The sequence below is a fragment of the Stenella coeruleoalba genome (assembly GCF_951394435.1).
Source record: "Stenella coeruleoalba genome assembly, chromosome: 1".
NCBI lineage: Eukaryota > Metazoa > Chordata > Mammalia > Artiodactyla > Delphinidae > Stenella > Stenella coeruleoalba.
The window spans coordinates 115,475,782-115,495,695 of NC_137169.1; the positions used below are offsets into that span (position 1 = coordinate 115,475,782).

The 19,914-nt window shown below is 48.9% G+C and overlaps 2 protein-coding genes across 4 annotated transcripts in view; one reads left to right on the plus strand and one right to left on the minus strand.

Moving 5' to 3' along the window:
* COPA (COPI coat complex subunit alpha) overlaps positions 1 to 1,872 on the minus strand; it is a 50,409-nt gene extending 48,537 nt beyond the window's left edge. For both annotated transcript variants that reach the window (XM_079931949.1, XM_079931948.1), the window contains exon 1: positions 1,723 to 1,872. In XM_079931949.1, coding sequence (XP_079788075.1) covers positions 1,723 to 1,762 — 40 coding nt within the window. In that variant the 5' untranslated portion in view covers positions 1,763 to 1,872. The remainder of the gene's footprint in view (positions 1 to 1,722) is intronic.
* On the plus strand, positions 1,860 to 17,116 carry NCSTN (nicastrin). Of its 2 annotated transcripts, none has more exons than XM_079931962.1 (17): positions 1,860 to 2,072; positions 3,310 to 3,414; positions 7,385 to 7,508; positions 7,940 to 8,061; positions 8,486 to 8,631; positions 9,384 to 9,534; positions 9,829 to 9,938; positions 10,199 to 10,351; positions 11,024 to 11,128; positions 11,312 to 11,389; positions 12,258 to 12,430; positions 13,903 to 14,005; positions 14,120 to 14,215; positions 14,522 to 14,609; positions 14,874 to 15,028; positions 15,268 to 15,480; positions 16,109 to 17,116. In XM_079931962.1, exons 1-17 carry the CDS (start codon positions 1,988 to 1,990, stop codon positions 16,229 to 16,231), a joined length of 2,130 nt encoding a protein of 709 aa, XP_079788088.1. In that variant the 5' UTR covers positions 1,860 to 1,987; the 3' UTR covers positions 16,232 to 17,116. The 2 variants fall into 2 exon arrangements, with proteins under 2 accessions (XP_079788088.1, XP_079788089.1); XM_079931963.1 differs by lacking the exon at positions 16,109 to 17,116 and adding an exon at positions 15,591 to 16,094.
* The last annotated feature ends 2,798 nt before the right edge of the window (positions 17,117 to 19,914 follow it).

The following is a 19,914-nucleotide window of genomic DNA, read 5'->3' on the forward strand; positions in this document are numbered from 1 at the left end:
AAGGTATAAATGCACCACATTTTAAAATTATTCTACTCATGGGCATTTAAGTTTTTTCTCCTAACTTTTATCTACCAGAAAATAGGACCTAATGAAGATGCTTCCACACATAATCTAGCCTATTTGCATTATTACTGATTTAGGCTAAAGACTGGAAATGAGATTGTTCAGGAATAGGGTATGTGTATTTAACATTTTGGTAGATACTATCTGATTGCAAAAAGACTGTATCAACATACAGTCTCACCAAGTTTCTGAAGGTACCCATTTTGCACACATTGGTCAACATGGGATGTTATCACCTATTTGTTGTTTTGCTTGCTTTACTAATCTAAGACCACTTCTTTCATTATTAGTGAGATAAAGAGTATTTTCATTTATTTATTGAACATTTTAATTTCTTCTTCTAAACTTTCCATTAGGTTGTTCATTCCCCCCCCCCCGTTATATACAGGAACACTCATTAATGGATATTTACTCTCAAATATTTTGATATCCTCCCCCCCACCCCGACTTTCCTTCCCTACTGCCCGATAAGAAATTAGGAGCAGAAGAGAAACTCGAGGATTATAAAGACCCATTTCAACCATCCAGGAATTCTTAATGGTACTCTTCTTCATAACCAAGATTCCCAAGAGACTTAGAATTTGCTCAGAATCTATTCTTACATTAATAATGGCATCCAGTTTCTGAGCTATTGAGTCTACGCCAGTCACCTTTCATATAGTTTCTCATTTCAATTCTCTTTATAAAAGAATGTTAATTATTCACATATTACAAATGAGGAAATAGATTTAGAAATGTTAAGTTGCCCAAGGTCGTGCAGTTCGTTACCGAATGTTTCAGGATTCCAAAGCAAGCCCACCTGACTCCAAACAGCAAATTTCTAACCACTTTACTATGCTACATTTAAAAATTTTTTTATTTTATATTACTAAATATTCAAGATACAAATCTTTTCCCCAAGTCTCTGCCTTTCTCATTCTAACATTCTAAGAGACTACTATTGCAATTTCAGTTGTTTGTCCTCCACCTCCATCCACTGATGCACAAGTTTTAGAGTTGTCATATTCAGGAAATAAAAATAAAGATGCCCAGTTAAATTTGAATTTCAGATAAAAAGTGAACAATACTAAAAAGTTATTCGCTTTTTATCTGAAATTCAAATCCAATTAGGCATCCTCTATTTTATCCGGCAACCTGTGCAAACTGAGACTTAACAATGTCCTGTTTCCAGGTAGGCAACGGAGCCCAATGGAGGCACTGGATGTTGATACGGTGCAGCCCAAGGCCTCCTTAAGAGAGGTAGCCAGTGCTCGTCTCTGAAAAACCTAGAGTTGGACACGAATAGCAGAGGTCGAGACTCGATCCCCAGGGCCACTCTCTACAACACAATCATCAAAAAACCAACAGGTCACAGGGCCTTGGGAGCAGAATAAAAGTCGCGGCACAGGCCCCAGGAGAGGAGGGGAAGAGAAGCGAAGCTAAGGAACCTCCTGCGGTTCGTTAACCACTACAGGAAAATCAAATCCCGAGGGCACGCCAAAGAAGACAGGACTGCAGGTGAACCGCCCGCCAGGCCTAACCTCCCTCGGTCCCATCTTCCTCTGGTTCGCACGGTGGGCCCAATTCAGCCCGTTAAGTCTACCTTCTCTCTCTTCCCCGGTGACAGCGCCCGCCCCTGACATCCAGCCTCCGTTCTCCCCTTTTAATCTCCATTACCTTTGACCCGCGCACTCTTGGTCTCGAATTTGGTTAGCATCCTTCAGATCTCCGGCTTCGACCTGTTAATCCGAGCCCTGACACTCCCTGCTGTCCTTTGGTTGCCTCCACGTCAGCGTCCCCCAGCCGCGACTCCCGGAAGTTCCCCAGACACGAACTTCCGGCCCCAGGAGCTCCGGGCCACAGAGACGGCGCCATTGTTGGCCTAGAGAGGCCACTGCCGGACAAGGAGGGAACCAAGGCTTCCGCTCAACCGAGACGCAAGATGGCCACAGATGGCGGCGGCTATGTGGCCGACCTGGGAAGTCGGAGTCTCCTTCGCCTTGTGTCTTTCTGCGTCCTACTGGCAGGTGAGACCTACCCCGCCCGTGAGCTCCAGTTTGTAAGAAGAATCCTCCGGATCTGGCCGGCCCGAGCGCTGCCGTCTCCCTTCTGGTCCCCGCCGCCCCTCCGTCCCCCCACCCTGTAAATCCTCTTTCTCTTTCGTTCCCACGACAGAAGTTCCCCCTTTGCCTGGACCTGAAGGTCCCTTCTCCCCCGCGGCACGTCGTGTAGACCAATATCCTCCTCCAGGCCTCTTCCTGGACTTCCAGCCTCACTTTCTCTTACTTCGTCCGGGTATCTCGTTTCCCCCACGGCCCCAGCCACCCCACGCACAATCAGAAAGGACAAGTGTTAGTTAGCGTTCAGCTTTCTTCCCAGTGCGTTTAGACTTTTAAGATAAACGCGCTTGGTTCTGTGGGTGCATTGCGGCGCTTAGGAAGGTAAATGCCTATTTCTTTCTCTGTTATTCCACTGTAAACCCGCGTCCCTGTCCTTCACCTCAGTTTGTCCCATCAATAAAGTGAAACTAAGGTAAGATATTAGTTCTCTTTACTGTCTATGCCGTGAGATAATGACTCAAGAAACTTTAGCCATTTATAATGTGCACAGGTGTTTGCTTACACCCATTTATTTTCTGGTATATGGCTTTCTAGTTGGTCAAGCCCTAAAATACAAACATGCCTATTTATAACCACGACGATATCTTCCCCCAAATTGAGATTGTTTGTTTTAAAAATCCCCAAAGGAGAAACTAGCTGCCTCACACTGTGGGCACACAGAAATGACTTACTGATGTTAGATTAACTGACAGTGTGTTTGGCATAAGTTTTCTCTCCCAGTTCCATTCAGACCCCTGGAAAAACGTCTCAAGAAGATTTTTTTGCTGTTGTGATCTATATTCTTAGACTGGCACCCATTTATTAACTAATTAGTCATGTACATACAGAAGAGAAAAGCAGAAGTGTGGTTGTCCATGCAACCAGAAGCAGGTACACCTGAGGTTAAATACCTTTCCTTTGACAAATCAAGTTTTTTGTCTTTTAGCTTCAATGTCAGTTGCTTTATGATTTGTAGTAACTCTTTGTGGTACATAGCTGGGTGCATTTATTTGTTCCAATAATGTGCCCAGGAGGTGAGAAGAATAGACATTAGTCCCATTTTAGAAAGTATGATATACTCAAGCCATACAACAAATTTGTGACATGATGAAGGCTAGTACCATTGTCTCTCAATTTCTTCTTATATTTTTTATCTTCTGATCAGGTTTGTGTGAAGGAAACTCAGTGGAGAAGAAGATCTACATCCCCTTAAATAAAACAGCTCCTTGTGTCCGTCTGCTCAACGCTACTCATCAGATTGGCTGCCAGTGTGAGTTGAGGTTGGGATTTGTGTTCGTGGCCATTGATATTTCAGTCTGTGCCCTAGGTATAATAATCCAAGTCCTGCTTGGGAGTCGTAGCACACAAATTAGGCGGTGTGGGTAGTAGGTGATAGAGAACCATTTGTCAAACCAGGTGAGATAGTTAATAAGAGCAAACATTTAGGAAATGCTACATACAAGGTTCTTACATGTACATCTCATTTAACCATCACAGCAACCCCATAAGTAGGTCCTGTTATTACCCCCATTTTACAAATGATGAAACTGAGTCTTAGTGAAGTTGAATAACTTTTCCAAGATCATTCTGCTATTAAGTGATGAAGCTTGGCTTTGAGCCCCAGTGGTCTAAGTTCTAAACCAGGACTCTTAACCACCCAGTTGGTTAGATAGAAAGTTATAGTCTTTTGTAAGGAGTAAAAGCCTCTTATTCTGTGAAGTCCACTCATCACCTGCACTCTGAATGCTCTTTTTGGAACCAAAATGGGCTTCCTTAAGGCAGTGAACTCTTTGAAGAAGAAGGCATCGAGAAACCAAATAGTTACAAAAGGAAATAGTAAAGGATTTAGATTTGTCTTTATGTTTTGTAAATGTGTTCCAAGACAGGCTACCCTGTCAATGTGGTACGGTTATAAAACTATGAGAGGGAAAAAAGTTGTAATCTGAAGGCTGAATCCCTAGTTCCTTTGCTGCTTAACCTTATCTTCAGATTTTGTTCTGTGGATAGCAGCTTTGTCAGAATGTAGTTTTGCAGGGATGCAGGAAACTTAGAGTCAGATCTTGACTTCTTCGTCATCAAATTGGTTACCTCCGAATTTATTTACTCCTGTAAAAATGGTTAGAATATAAGTGCACAAAACTGAAAGTCAGACTGCCTTTAATAGGTGTTTATTGATGATGCTGAGTGTGGTCTCAGCAGGACTGTGTGATTGTCTGAAACCTTCCAGTTTGGTTGGAGAAAAGTAGACAGTGGGAAGTGAAGGACTTGCTCAAGGTGGCAATTACTAGTTTTCTAGCCATCCTTCCCCTAGCTATACTCTACATTAATTGTCCATATCCTTACTACAGGAAATACTGGGAGTAGGTTAACTGGTTCCAAACAGTCCCAAATTAATTTTTTTTTTTTTTTTTTTTTTTTTTTTTTTTTGCGGTACGCGGGCCTCTCACTGTTGTGGCCTCTCCCGTTGCGGAGCACAGGCTCCGGACGTGCGGGCTCAGCGGCCATAGCTCACAGGCCCAGCCACTTCGCGGCATGTGGGATCTTCCCGGACCGGGGCACGAGCCCGTGTCCACTGCATCAGCAGGTGGACTCTCAACCACTGCACCACCAGGGAAGCCCCCAAATTAAATTTTTGTTGGACCTTGTTTTGTTTTGTTTTTTAATATTTATTTATTTTATTTATGTATTTTATTTATTTTTTTGGCCATGTCAGGTCTTTGTTGTGGCGCACAGGCTTCTCTCTAGTTGTGGCCTGCGGGTTTTTTCTTCTCTAGTTGTGGCGTGCAGCCTCCAAGGCATGTGGGCTCCAGAGCACGTGGGCTTGGTAGTTTGAGGCACGTGGGCTCTCTTGTTGAGGTGTGTGAGCTCAGTAGTTGTGGCGCATGGGCTTAGTTGCCCCGCGGCATGTGGGATCTTAGTTCCCTGAGCAGGTATCGACCCCGCGTCCCCTGCATTGGAAGGCGGATTCTTCACCACTGGACCACCAGGGAGGTCCCTGGACTTTGTTCTTAAACTAGATTTGTGAGTAGAAGGGAGCCAGGTCCAGTGTGGGCTGAGATCAGACTGCTGGTCTTGCTGGAACCCCAGTCTAGTGCAAAAGGCTAGGCCCACATCCTCCTGAAGCTGAGCTCTAAGATATCCCCTTTGGGAATGAGTCATTCTGCTGCATGTTCTTAGAGCAGCCCTGTGGGAAGCAAAGCAGTAGCCTCTAGAGATAAAGCCTGGTGCCAACACAGTGGGGCTGGACTCTGGACACTTCCTCATTAAGATCTTGGTTCCTTTTCAACATACTTATTTCTCAGTCTTACTTCATATCTGTCCATCCTGAGCAAGCTACACCCACTTAAATTTGGAGAGAAAGACCTAGATTTGATTTTCTGATTCTGATGCTCTATTTCTGTTGGACCCTTTTAAAAGTGTTCATAAGGGGCTACCTGTAGCTTTCTTTACTTTCCTTCCTTTCTTTCCTTTTTTACTCTTTTCCTACAGTATGAGATGAATAGGGGTGGAAAATCTCCTCCTCATTGAAGGACCAGAGAAAGTAAATAAGTTATTTAAGACTACACAGTCACCAGTGGGAACCCAGTGTCCAATCCAGGTTTTTTCAGGCCTGTGTTATAGCTTGTCTTCTTCCTGTCCTCCTTGGAGCTGAAGTTACATATTTTTTATCTGCCAGATGAGCTTTTCCTTTTCTTGTGTTTTAAATGCTGTGGCACGCACTGTTGTCTGCTGTTTTACTTAGAACTGCCATTTGGTAGCTAAATCTTTACCAGAGTTATTCCAGATTCTGATTTTCCTCTATGTTTTATCACTATCAACATGAACTTCTGAAGTATTTGCTATATATGACTTAGTTGAATGTTGGGGACCTGCTTCTATATCTAGGTTTTACCAGATCCCATGGGAGAAAAATTCTTCGTAGTTGGCAGTCTGAAAAGTATCTGTGGTTTTTGTCTCTTGCAAGTTACAAGTATTCCAGTGTCTTGGTTTAGAGCCATAATTCTCATGCCTACTAAAGGACCATGTGATGTGTTTTGAAATTACACATGCTTGGGTCTCACCTTTAGAGATTTAAATTGAGTAGATCTGAGGTAAAGCACAAGCATCTCTATTTTTTAAAACTCCAAAGTGATTCTGATATGTAGCCAGGGTTGAGAAGTACTGCTCTAAAACAATTTATGAGTAACACCTCCAGTTTTGAGTGGGGAGAAAACTTGTGGGGAGACCCTAGGATGTCTACATGGATCACTAGGGACTTGAGGGTATTGCTACATAGAACTCAAGTCATTCTGGACTGGATTGTCCATCCTCTAGAGCAGTGCCTTCCAGTCTTTGTCATGAAACATACAGAAAATGTTATTTGGGACTTCCCTGGCGGTGCAGTGGTTAAGACTCTGAGCTCCCAATGTAGGGGGCCCAGTTTCGATTCCTGGTCAGGGAACTAGATCCCACGTGCATGCCTCAACTAACGAGCCTGCCTGCCACAACTGAGACCAGGTGCAACCAAATAAATAAACAAATGTTTAAAATAAAAGAAAATGATATTTGTGGAGCATCCTGGGGTAATGGATGAGTCTGCTCCTGGCCTGGGGTGACCAGTGTAGGGTTTTTGGAAACCCTCGGTCCCCAGCAATGAGAGGACTCGATATCAGCACACCTAATCTATTCAAGGCCCATCGTTTGGGAAACTATTCTACAGAACTCCGTGAACTTCTTGATTAACCTTTCCCAAAACTGGCCAAAAGCAAGTAAAGTCATTTCCAAATAGGGCAAAGGAATGGAGATCCAAGGAGGCTATGAGGTCAAGGAAATCTACACATATGTTTTCACAAAGGAAGATTCAGTGCTAGAACTCTAAGCTTGAGATCTAGATCCTGCCATTTCATGGAGAAAATGCATGTGTAAAGACTTTGGTGTCTGCTGTTACAGAATCTTGTATATGTGGCTAAATGAGGTTGAGGGAAGAGGGCAAGAAAATGAAGATCGTCGAGCCTTTCTGACATTTAACAAACAAGGCCTCTAATCAGTAGACTTCGGGCCTCTTTTGTCCTCCATTCCCTCCTAGTAGCCTTCAAATGGAGCCAGGGCAATTCAGCCTTTCAGTTACAGTCCAGAGTTGGCTGCATTACGCAATGTCTTGTGACATTTTGTGGGGGGCATAAATGATCTGCAGAGTCAGTGAAGCAAAGTCAGAATGGTCAGCTGTGGGTGCTTTAATTTGTCCCATTCTGTTCTGGCAGCTTCCGTTAGTGGGGACACAGGGGTTATCCACGTAGTACAGAAGGAAGAAGACCTACAGTGGGTGTTGACCGATGGCCCTAACCCCCCTTATGTGGTCCTGCTGGAGGGCACGCTCTTTACCAGGTAAGAACTCTGTGTTCCTGCTGAGGAAATGCATCCAGAGAGCGGAAGTGTCAGTGAACAGTCCTCACACTTGTGAGTGAAAACTTCCCTTGGCTGCCCTGGTCCGATCAGGGCAGGGGGTGGAGTGATCCTCTGAAGAAAAGATGGGCCATTAAAAGGAATCGTCTCGGTGACCTTGTAAGTAGAGCTCTAGTTGAATACGGACCCCAGGGAGGAAGAAGGGGTGCACAGAGACAGCGTAGGTGAGATTAAGCCCTGAGTTCAGATCAGGTCATGGTTCTCACTCAGAAGCTAAGAGACCTAAAAGACAAGAAATGAGTCGACAGTGTTGATTCCCCTAACTCCCCATTTGTTTCCATCCTAGGGGGCAGGGTGTCGGGCTGCCTGATAACCTTCCTGCCTTTGTTCATGGCATTGTCACCCTATTCCAGGAATCTGATGGAGAAGCTGAAGGGGAGAACCAGCCGAATTGCTGGTCTTGCAGTGTCTTTAGCCAAGCCCAGTCCTGCCTCAGGCTTCTCTCCTAGTGTGCAGTGTCCCAATGATGGGTTTGGTAAGAGCCCCAAGGGATCAGGGGAGCCTGCTGTCACCCAAAGCTCATTGTTGCTTCATTCTCACATCTTGGAGGGCTTGGGAAGAGGTGTGCGTCTGTCTGTGTATAGTGTGAGCAACTGACTCAAACAGAAGATTCGTTTCTTTGTCTTTACCACTCATCTCTTCTCTCTCTTGCTCACCTTTCTTCTGCTTACCTTCCATCCTCCCTTTTTGTCACATGCTCAGATCCCTGACTGCCCAGCTTAGGGCTCCCTGATACCAGTGTCTGTTTTACTGTACGTGGTGATAGGTTGATACTTGCTTTGAGTCACCGCCTCCTTCAGAACTCTTAGTCCCAATCCTATGATATCCTAGCCCACCTTCCTTACCTGGTCCCTGAGTCCTTGGTGTCCCAACATCCTATCCCCTGTCCTCCCTTTCAGGTGTTTACTCCAACTCCTATGGGCCAGAGTTTGCTCACTGCAGAGAGATAGCATGGAACCCCCTGGGCGATGGCTTGGCTTATGAAGACTTCAGTTTCCCCATCTTCCTTCTTGAAGATGAAAATGAAACCAATGTCATTAAGCAGGTAATGACTCTGCCAGCTCCTAGCAATTCCACTTAGAAAGAGAATGATTTTTTAGGCTCTTCTCCTGTTTAGAGAGAGTCTTATTCTGCTAGTACACCCTCTGAAAAACAGTTGCTCCAGGAAGAGCCAAGAGGTTTATTTTTCTCACATTCCCCTGTCTTCTCTCCTGCCTGAAATTAATAGCATTAAATATAACATTTAGACTGGAAGAAAACATAAAGAATACTTAATATGAGATAAGGTATAGAGTCCTGGTTAAGAACCCTTAGTGTGGTAAGAAAGAGCATTGGACTAGAAATTGAGAGATTCAATTCAGTAATTTCTGAAATTCTTTTTAGCTCTAATGTTCTCTAATTCTAATCTAATGTTCTCTGATTTTGATACATAGAGCAGTTAAGAGATTTGTCCAAAGTTACATGGTGAGTTGATGTGCAAACATCTTGAATTTCATTTTTCATCTCTCAATTTGGTGCTCTTTACAGCAAATCACATTAGGAACAGTGGCTGAAGCTCCGAATTGGGGCAGGCTGTTGGTATAGGGTAATTTCATCTGCCCCAACTAAGTCATTGACTCTGTGCCCCTTGGCACCTCTTGGTGAGTTTTTCTCTTTGACCTTATAGCTCCTGTGGTTGTACCAGGACAACTTAGCTCAGGGACAGATGTGGGAATGGAGCTGGGCCCTCCTCCTTCTGGGAGTTATGGGATGGACTCCACAGCTAGCTGCCTCATCAGGGTTCATCTCCCCTTGTAGTGCTACCGCGATCACAACCTGAGTCAGAACGGCTCAGCACCGGCCTTCCCACTGTGCGCCATGCAGCTCTTTTCACACATGCACGCCGTCATCAGTACCGTCACCTGCATGCGACGCAGCTTCATCCAGAGCTCCTTCAGCATCAACCCAGGTAGGACAGGTCCGAGGCGAGCTGGGTGCCCTGGGGTGGGGAGGAGGGGTCAGGCCAGGGAATGTGGGTGAGACCACTATCGAGATAGAGTGGGCACAGGTAGGGAGCACTGGGTGGGAGAAGTGGAAACAGTTCTACACAATCGAGGCAGCTTGTCCCAGAAGTGGACGGTGGCAGAGAAACCAACGTGGAAGAGTGGAGACAGAAAATGACTTACAGAGAGGTCTTCTGGGCCTTCTCTGTAGCTACCTTCTCCCTTACCTGTTGATCTCTCACTGTCTGTGTCCTGCTCAGAAATCGTCTGTGACCCCCTGTCCGACTACAACGTATGGAGCATGCTTAAGCCTGTAAATACCTCTGAGACGTTGGAGCCCGATGACAAGGTTGTGGTGGCTGCCACCCGGGTGAGTGTTGGCCCCTGATCAGGGTGAGCGGGGCTGGCACAGAAAGGGCAGGCAGGCCTGTTTTGGGCATATGAGGTGTCTGAGTTGCTACAGTGGGGAGCCTCAGACAGAGAGGGATCTGGGCTGTGGGACTCTGGGGTTCTAGCCATTGCCGCAGGACATGAATATTTTCTTGGCCAGAACAGGAGAGGGGGATTGGGGCAGTGCCCCGAATTTCCATTTTCAAAGTGTACCTCCCCTGCCTTGTCTGCCATGCCCAGCTGGACAGTCGTTCCTTTTTCTGGAATGTGGCCCCAGGGGCTGAAAGTGCTGTTGCCTCCTTCGTCACTCAGCTGGCTGCAGCTGAAGCTCTGCAGAAGGCGCCCGATGTGACCACCCTGCCCCGCAATGTCATGTTTGTCTTCTTCCAAGGGGTGAGGGCTCTTTGGCTGGGGTGGGATGGCTGGGAAGGAGCGGGTGGTAAAGATGGGAGTGGCCATTGTTTGGGGAAGATCTCAGCACTTGACTTAATGGTTATTCACCAGAGAGCTTCTAGATGTGTCTATGTGTGTCTCCCTTTCAGATTCCCCCACTGTAGGAAGCCTTTGCACCCTGACCTGGAATTGGTATACTGCCAACTCCCTCACTCCCCCACGGATACGGTCTATTTGAAACATTCTTTTACATTCTCTGGACCCTTTCCCTGCCACCTCCACCCAGGAGCCCTGAGGCTCCTGCCTCTCCCCACTGCCACCACAGACTGGCCCTAGGGTAAAGGAACAGCAGCCGTGGCTCAGTCGGCCGAGGTGGGGGAGAAGCAAAAAGCAGACGGTTAGCAGCTGATGTTTGCCTTGGGCCTCCACTTAGGCTGCTCTCCCCACGTCTGGGCTCGAGAAGTCCTGTGACACATACATGTGAGGCATAGCCACAGCTGGGAGCTGGGCTAGGGAGGAGGGCAGAGTCACATGACTAAGCTGGACAGCAGTTGAGATGACACAGACAGTAACCTTTGTAGCTACAGCTTTGATGATCTGGCCCCAAGGCACTGAGACTGCCCTAACACTTTGGAGTCTCTGTTCCCTTTCCCACCCATCTCCATCCCTCAGGAAACTTTTGACTACATTGGCAGCTCAAGAATGGTCTACGATATGAAAAATGGCAAGTTTCCTGTGCAGTTAGAGAACATTGACTCATTCGTGGAGCTGGGACAGGTGTGCAGCATGTATCCTCCACCCCTTCCTTCCTACCTCCTAAAGCTTCACCTCTGCTGTTCTCTTGTACCCACTGCAGGTGCCACCACCTCTTCCCTTGACTTCTGATCCCACTCTTTTCTCCCCGATATGGGCCAGAATGGGAGACTAATTATAAATGTTGCTTCTTCATCTTCCCCTCAGGTGGCCTTAAGAAATTCACTAGAGCTTTGGATGCACACAGACCCCATGTCTCAGAAAAATGAAACTGTACAGAACCAGGTAATCTGAGCATCTCTTCCCCTCACTTCCCCTTTCAACAGCTCAGAATATGGGCACCCTCTCACCCTGGCCCTATCCGCACCAGCCTCCAGGGCCTGTGAAACAGGACCTTAGGTTGGGTGTTGGCCAAAGGGTGAACACCCGGCTGCTACAGCTCCCCGGGAAAAACCATGAGTTCAGCTTCTGTCACTGGTTCCCTGGGATGGATGGTCCTCTGATCATTCGGTGCCTAGTGAACTATCACTGCCCATTAAGGACAGGATGTGAGTGGCTCCTTTCTCTCCTGCTGCCGCAGGGACCCAGCTGTCCTGGCTGCCCTTCCTCATCCTGGCTGTGTAAGACTCCCTACCCAAACTGTCTTCCACTTTCCTCACTCCTTGTTCAAGACCCTCTCTCCCTCAAAATAGGTCTGTTTTTTTCCCTGAGGTCCTCTTCCTGCCATGCCAGCTTCAGTGTCATCCCTGCTCTGGCTTCTTACAGCCCTTACAGAGTGGACTACTGGTGTGGCATTCAGCATTGTTTTGTATTAGTTTTTGCTCCTCCAGTTCTACACAGCAAATAATAAGTAAAACATCAGCTGAGGATAAGACAGTGTCCTGAGGACAGTGGGGTTTACCTGTAAATATGAAAAAAAAAGAACCCACAGGCCTCTTACTTCTCTGTGCCGTAAGTTAAACAGGATGGTGGGAGCTGCAGGAAAATTCAGAGAGCCTTGATCCCAAAAGGCTTGAAGGATTTAGATCTAGGAGAATTTAAGGCTGCTCAACAGATTGGGGACTTGAAGTAGAGAGTGTTTCAGGTCTAAGAGAGACCCTTCCTGCTTCCTCTCCCCAGTGCATCCCATCAGCTAATGCCCCTCATCCCCCAGGTGGAGGAGCTCCTGACCACCCTGGAGAAGAGCGGTGCTGGCGTCCCTACTGTAGTCCTCAGGAGGCTGAATCGGTCCCAGCCTCTCCCACCATCTTCTCTGCAGCGATTTCTTCGAGCTCAAAACATCTCTGGCGTTGTTCTTGCTGACCACTCTGCTGTCTTCCAAAACCAGTAAGAGTCACCTAGCCTGCATCCTCTTTGTTCCCAAAGAGAATCTGTTCTGCAGCCAGAGGTCCATAGAGAGAAATGTCTCTGTGTCAAGAGAGATCACTGCTCGCCCCTGTCCCCACACGACCCTCACCAAAATCTCAGGTCAATCTGTGTTCTTTGCTCAGTGTCTTTTTCACATCTAACCTGGTCCCCGCGTTTGACTTGACATTTCATCTTAGAAAACAGTCCTCACCCTGAGCCCTTTCCTAGCACAATGCTCCTCATTTGTGGTTCCACCTCTCCAAAGCTCTCCAGGGGCCTGAGTTCCCCAGGGCTGCCAGCAGAGGGCATCATCTCAAACGCACGGCGGAATGATGTTGGAGGTTCTTTGGCTGGAGGACAGAGAGCTGTCCCTGCTCTCTATGACCCGCCCAAGGGTGCCTATGGCCCGCCCAAGGGTGCCGCAGACAGTACTCATACTCTGTGAAATGTAACATGTTCTTGCCATGTGGTAAGTGCGCGTGGTTCAGTGTCGGTGTAAAAATGTCCCTACAGCTGAGGGGGCTCCAGCAATAAAGGATGAGGCCCTGGTAATCACCCCTCTCCTGGTCCTAGGCACCTCTAAACTGCCCCTAACTTGAGGCCTAGGGTAGCAGGGGACTTGACTCAGGCTGGATTGCTAAGCCCCCAGCCTTCCTTGCCTTCTCAAAACAGGCCAAGTGAGTTTCTGAGTAAAAATGCATAAGCTCTGGTTCTCCAGCCCCCACCCAGTAGCACCTTCTCATTTATTTAGGGCGGTGACGGTTCTGATACATAGGGTCAGCTCTCTTCTCCAAACCTGTCTTCTGTATCACTTTGTGGTGAGGGGTGATTCATCATTTGAACATATGTTGGACTTGGCCGTGAGGCTGACCTGATTCTGTGGGGGGCAGGCATTCAGTGATGGTAGAGGCTGGGAGCACTCTCCTCTTAGCTTCTCTTCTAAGATCTGTCTTGGGGCTTCCCAAGGAGCATCAGGGTGGCTTGACCCAGTGTAGTGTTACATATTTGTGGACAGACCTGCTCGTCCCCCTCTACTCCCAGCCACCTTCAGTATGAATGTACATTGAAACAATCATATGATTGCTCTGATAACGTATGGCAGGGTTCTCTGAGAGTCGTCTTAGCCACCCTCCTGTATCTCCGACCCAAATGACACGGAAGTGTCTCTTACGTTTAAAGATCTCCCAGGAAGGAACGGTTCCTGCATTGTGATCTTATTTACCTTTTCTATCTTGTCGGTCAGGCGAGTCTTTGTATTTAAGCACTCCCACGCTCACTCCTACTTCGCCATTCTCTACGCCTTTTCAATGTGGAATCCTGATTTTCTCTCTTCCCTCCTCCCTGTATGAGGAAAACTGAGATCCCAAGTTCCTGCAGAAGGGACAGTTGAGGGAGGAAAGGGCAGGGCCCTGGCTGAGTGCAGCCAAGGCTCATGCTGGCTTTCCTGGCAGCTATTACCAGAGCATTTACGACACTGCTGAGAACATTAATGTGACCTACCCTGAAGGACAGAGCCCTGAAGAGGACCTGAACTTTGTGACAGATACTGCCAAGGTAGCACCCACCCGGGCTGGGTGGGAGCGTGGGGAACACAGTGCAGACGGCTAGCATGTTCGTGTTGGAGGTCAGAGAACCTGGGCCATTCAGCCACCTCCTCACCTACTACAGGCTCTGGCAGGTGTGGCCACGGTGCTGGGGCGTGCACTGTACCAGCTCGCAGGAGGAACCAACTTCAGCGACACCATTCAGGCCGATCCCCAAACGGTAAGAGCAAGTGGGCCCTGGCTCCTTTCCGTCTGTTTACACAGCAGGCTACCCCATCCTTTATCCTGGTCCCTTGCCTAGTTTCCCAAACCTTGGCATTCAGCGGCCCTGGATGTGCAGGTGAGGATCACTGATGCCCCAGAGAGCTCTCGGGTGAGCCTCATCTGCATCCTGTGACCAGCCACCGTCTCCCCAACCCCAGTGTCTGGCCAGTCTGGTTCCTACCCCATGACTGGATCTCCACTAATAGTTCTTTCCTTGGGCTCCAAGTCACAGGGGTCTCTCTTCTCCCTGTCCCAATCCTAGGTTACCCGCCTGCTTTATGGGTTCCTGGTTAGAGCCAACAACTCGTGGTTCCAGTCTATCCTCAGGCCGGACCTCAGGTCCTACTTGGGTAAGCACCTGGTGTGTGATGGGACCCTTAACGAAGGGAAGGGATAGAGAAAAAGTCATCATTTTGATTTAATCTTTCCTTTCTCCTTTTTCCTATTTTCTTTACCCCCTGTTTTCCTTTCTTCCTCCTGATATCTGTTGGATCGTTTTCTCTTAACTTTCTCTTCTCTGGCTCCTGCCTGTCCCTGGGCTCTTCCTATCCCTGCCCATCTGCACCCCACCTTCCACCCACCAAATCCTCCCTTCCCTTGTGGTATCTGGTCAGGTGACGGGCCTCTTCAGCATTACATCGCCGTCTCCAGCCCCACCAACACCACTTACGTTGTACAGTATGCCTTGGCAAATTTGACTGGCAAGGTGATCGACCTTACCCGAGAGCAGTGCCAGGATCCGAGTAAAGTCCCCACTGAAAACAAGGATGTGAGTGGTAGTGGACATTGGAGGCGCCCCAAGGGTCCCCTTCCCTTGGGAAAGTTGGTGGATCTCCTAGGCCCAATTGGACCCAAGAGATTGGGAAGGAGAGGTGGAGGGTTGTAGCCCTTTGAACTTGAGTATTGAAGAGGCAGTAACCTGGGTAAAAACGGACCATCTAGAGGGTAAAGGGAGTGAGAGGGAGAGGATCCTGTCAGCCCGTTTGCTGTGGCCTGTCTTCTGTGCAGCTGTACGAGTACGCTTGGGTTCAGGGCCCTCTGAATTCCAATGAGACAGACCGGCGTCCCCGGTGTGTGCGTTCCACGGCACGACTCGCCAGGGCCTTGTCCCCTGCCTTCGAATTGAAGCAGTGGGGCTCTACTGAATACTCTACATGGACTGAGAGCCGCTGGAAAGACATCCGCGCCCGGATATTTCTGATAGCCAGCAAAGAGCTGGAGGTGAGACACGGGTTGGGGAGGGTGGGGCGTGGGGGAGGTGGCAGAGGTCTATTTGACCTCTTTATATTGCCTCTTGTCTCTTACCCCCTTCCATCTCCCATTTGCCCCAGATTTGCCACAAAAACCTGCTGCAAATCTGTCCCTGGTCAGCCAGCATGCGCCATTAGGAAGCTTGTCTTCACTGATAGTTTACGTATGTGTTCATTCTGGACATATGTTCCCATGGAGACCCAAAGAGATATGCCTTCCCCTGTGGACCCTATGTAGCCCTTCCGCAGCTCCACTCCCATCCGGTATGTCCACGAGCCATCGCTAGGACGAGTCAATCTAATAACTTACTGAGCACCTGTCACAAGTGAGTCAGTCACGTAATTGGCCACAAGAGAATCAAAGTCGTGGGCCCTACCTTCTGGATGCTTAAAATCTAAGTGAAAAAGGCAGAAGCAAGGACAGAGGTACTTTACTCCTCTTTTCAAATGGGGAGACGTTGCCTATGATTGCTCAGTACTTGGTGCTTGGAGCCAGCTCTGGAATTCCAGTGCCCTGGCTCCCAGCCCCGAGCAGTTACCCACAACTACACTGAGTTCTGAGAGCACCTTTCTCCTTCCCTGCCCACCCCCTCCTGCAGTTTATCACCCTGATGGTGGGCTTCGGCGTCCTCGTCTTCTCTCTTGTCGTCACCTACTGCATCAATGCCAAAGCCGATGTCCTTTTCATTGCTCCCCGGGAACCAGGATCTGTGTCTTACTGAAGAGGACCCCAGCTTTTCCTGCCAGCTCTGCAGTTCACTTCCTAGATCATCTATCCCACTGGGACATAAACCACTAGTTTGTCACTGGAACCTCTCTGGGCCTGGCTCGGACTGACATTAACATAAAGTGGAACTGCCCAAAAGAGACAGTGAGAGAGAAACGAGTTACCTGCCGCCCCCATCTTCCCCTTCCCATCTCCCCTTCCCTGTGTCTTCTTCCTCACCCCTGCCAAATCCTGGGATGACAAATAGAAGCTTCTTGCTCCTGTTTTGACTCCTAGCTACCTACCCTAACTTTCCCTTCTTCAGGATCCCTCTTCTTTTTCCGTCCCACCTTATACCTCCTTCTGCTCCCCGCCCCTCGCCCCCTTCCTGACCAGGAAGGACATGAAGGGGTGAATGCCAGGAACAAAGTGCAAGGAAGCCCTGAGGAGGACAGGAGCCATCTGTGGGCTGAGCCTCCTGTCTCCCTCCTGCTGTCCCGTCTCAAGGCCCTTAGATGGCACGTCAGGGTGGGTGTGCTGCTGGGTGGGTATCCCACCTCCAGCCCACAGTGCTCAGTTGTAATTTTTATTAAGCTGTAATATCTATTTTTGTTTTCTTTTTTCTTTTTGTGTGTGTACGTGTACATGTATACAAATATATAAATAACGAGTCTCATTAAAACAGACTCTCCCACGTGTCCTGTACCATTACCTGTTATTCTTCCTGAGCCCCCTTGTTCAGTGATCCCAGATTGGAGTCGTGGAATCGTAACCTCACATGCTCTCTTCTGAGTCCCCAGAGAGCCCGAGTAGTAAGGCTCTGTCAACAACAGTGGAAGTTCTGGCAGAAGGGTTCCTTGTGGAGCCCTGGAATCCCGGTTTCCCTCTACAAGAGCGACGTTAGCACGGTTTCTTCCCACTTTGTATTCGACAGACATTTCTCTCCTTACCTGAGGCCCGGGCTGGGGTCCAGAGATGAAGGGGATACAGCAGCCTTGACCCTTGAGTAGCTCACATTTGGGCTAAAGGGAGAAACATACACTCACAACTAGGTGTAGTAAGTGGAGAAATTGCAGCCTCTCCAGAGTGCTTTGGTAGCACATGGAGGGGTTCAGGGCAGTGGGGGTGGCATTTAGAAAGGCTGCAGAGAGGAGGAGGCACTTGGGTGGTGATTTAGAGCTCACCAGGTGTGGAAGCATCGAGCCAAGAAAAGGCGTGGCTCACGCTTGAGAATGGTAGGTTGTTCAGTGTTCCCGAGCCGTGAGGATCCGCAGGCAGGCTGGGGCCAGGTCACAAAGGCCCTTGGGTGGCACGCTAAGTGGTTTGTGCTGTCAGTGGGCGTTTTGTAGACCAAAACGGGTAGTTTTGGACCCTTCTAGAAAGGGAATCTCTGCTCTTTGGAGATACTCTCATTCCCTGGGTCTTCACAGAGGCAGGATTCTGGAGGATAGCAGAACTGCTAGATGATGGGCAGGGGCTGAGTCAACTGAGGGGGGACGCGAACCGGTGGGAGTGGCGCCTGAAGCCAGCCTTCTCCGCTAGCTGCTGGCCAAGGGCCTGTCTGCAACGTGCCTGAAGACAGCAGAGGTGGAAAAGAACTGGCCATTTTCAGAGTCCCAAGCACTCCTCTTAGTTTCCTGATTAGACTACCTTTTCAAATCCTGCTGAGAGGAGGTGATTTTTCTCGAGGTTTCTCTCCAAGTTCCCTCAGGGGGCATGTTTGGGATTCTGGGGTGTGGAACTATACCCCGCTGCTTCCCCTCCACCACACCCCTCCCAGTTTGAGCTGGAGAAGCTGTGCACTGTGCTGGCGGGAGTTGAGCACAGCTGCCACCATCGCCTGGGCCCACTCCATGCCTCCCTCGGCCAACAGGTCTCCCAGTGGACAGAGCGCTAAGCTCCCTCATCCTGCTGGCAGCTTCTGGAAGCGAGGAAGTGGCTGAGAACCAGTGAGAGCGCTGAACAGGGAAGCAGAGAGTTAGGCAAAATCAGTGGATGGGGTGGGCAAGAGAAGGGTACAGGATGTAGGGTTTTCTGTCCTCCGCTCTCCTCCTGGGGAGGAATCTTCAGCACCAGCTTGTCTTCCGCCTTCCATGCTACCCCTACCTCCCCCTCCCCCCCAAAAAAGAAATTACAAAACCAAAAAACATGTCTCCTGAGGAGACCAGGCTCCATGGAAGGGGCAATAGACCCCCAGATAACCCATTGGGGCCCTCTTTCTGAGACCACAGTCTAACTCCTCCCCAGCCACCTCCTGTGTCCTGGAGACCGCATGCGATTGGCTAGCAGCATCTTAGGGCCACAGACTTAACTTGTTAGCCTCCCTCTTCCTGCTTGCTCCAGGCCCTGCTTACCTCTGTGCCACCTGAAATTTGTCATTTTCCAGCTCCTCCTTTGCCCACAGGGCTTCCCTCCCTCCCTAATCCTACCCACTGCTAGTTCTCATGGGCACCTTCTCTTCCACCCAACCCCCGTGGACTGTTGAATAACAGACCACCCTGCTCCAGGACCCAGTCTGTCCTGTCTCTACCTCTTGTGACACCTGGTCCCTCGAGACTAGCACCGAAGGCTTTTCTATTAGCTGGTTTCTCTTTCCCAGCTTCTCTGAGTAAAGGGTTTACTCTTTTCTGTCTCCCACATCCCAGAGGCACATCCTGGGAGGAGATGATTTTCACCCAGAGTCTGGTGTTCTGTACCAAGATTCCACCTTTTTCAAGATGACTTTGTTTCTTCCAGGGACCATATGATAAGCCCTGAGAAATTGTGTGTATGGCCTAACTCATTTGATAGATGGGGGAAACAGTAGCCCAGAGGAGTGACGTGGCTTGCTCAAGGTTACACAGCATATTAGAGCAGAGACTGGAACATTTCTTATATCTGCACTGGTAGCTACAGTGGTAATAAACATTTATGGAGCCTGACTACAGGCAGGGCACTCTGTCCCAGCATCGTAAAAGGTTATGAGATATAGCACCTTCCCTTAGAGACTTAGGATCCAGAGTCTAGATGGCTGGATGGGACATGACACGAGATAAATAACCAGGCCAGGCAGCATATGTTCCATGCAAAATCAGTGCTATAAAAAGGTTCTACCCGAGTTCAAAGGATGGCGGGTTTGCTTTGGGTGGGGCCAGTAAGGAGAAGCTTCATGTTGTTGTGGGAAGAGCTCAGGACCAAATTTTCTGGAGTGCCTCTAATGCTCTGTGACTTTGGAAAGGGCACTCCCCTCTCTGGGCCGCAGTGTTCTCATTTGCACAAAGTGGAGTCAGAGGAGGCTGCTGTCTGAGGCCCCGCCCTGCTCTGACAGTCAGCCTCTCTTCCCTTCTGCCTTTCATCCTAAACCCCTCAGGGCAGCGGATGGCTTGAAGGGTTGGCCAATTCATGAGCTTTTGAAGGTAGTTAGAAAGTTCTGCCACTGGAGAGGGAGGCCTGGGGGGCACTGATTGCCCTCTAGCCCGGGGACAGTAGACTGCGGGTAGTGGCATAATGTGGTAGAAGAGCCATCCTGAAACTCAGCCTCCCATCCTCAAAAAAGCTTGGTGGGAGTTGTTGGGTTGGTGGGAGTTTGGGAAGCAGAGAGCCTTGAAAGGTCAGGGTCCATGTGGGCCTCAGGTCAGCTTTTGATTCCTTTCTGAGTCCCACACTCAGAAGGTAGAGGGGTTGGCACACTCCTGTTGTTGAGAAGGGCAGCTGGAGCCC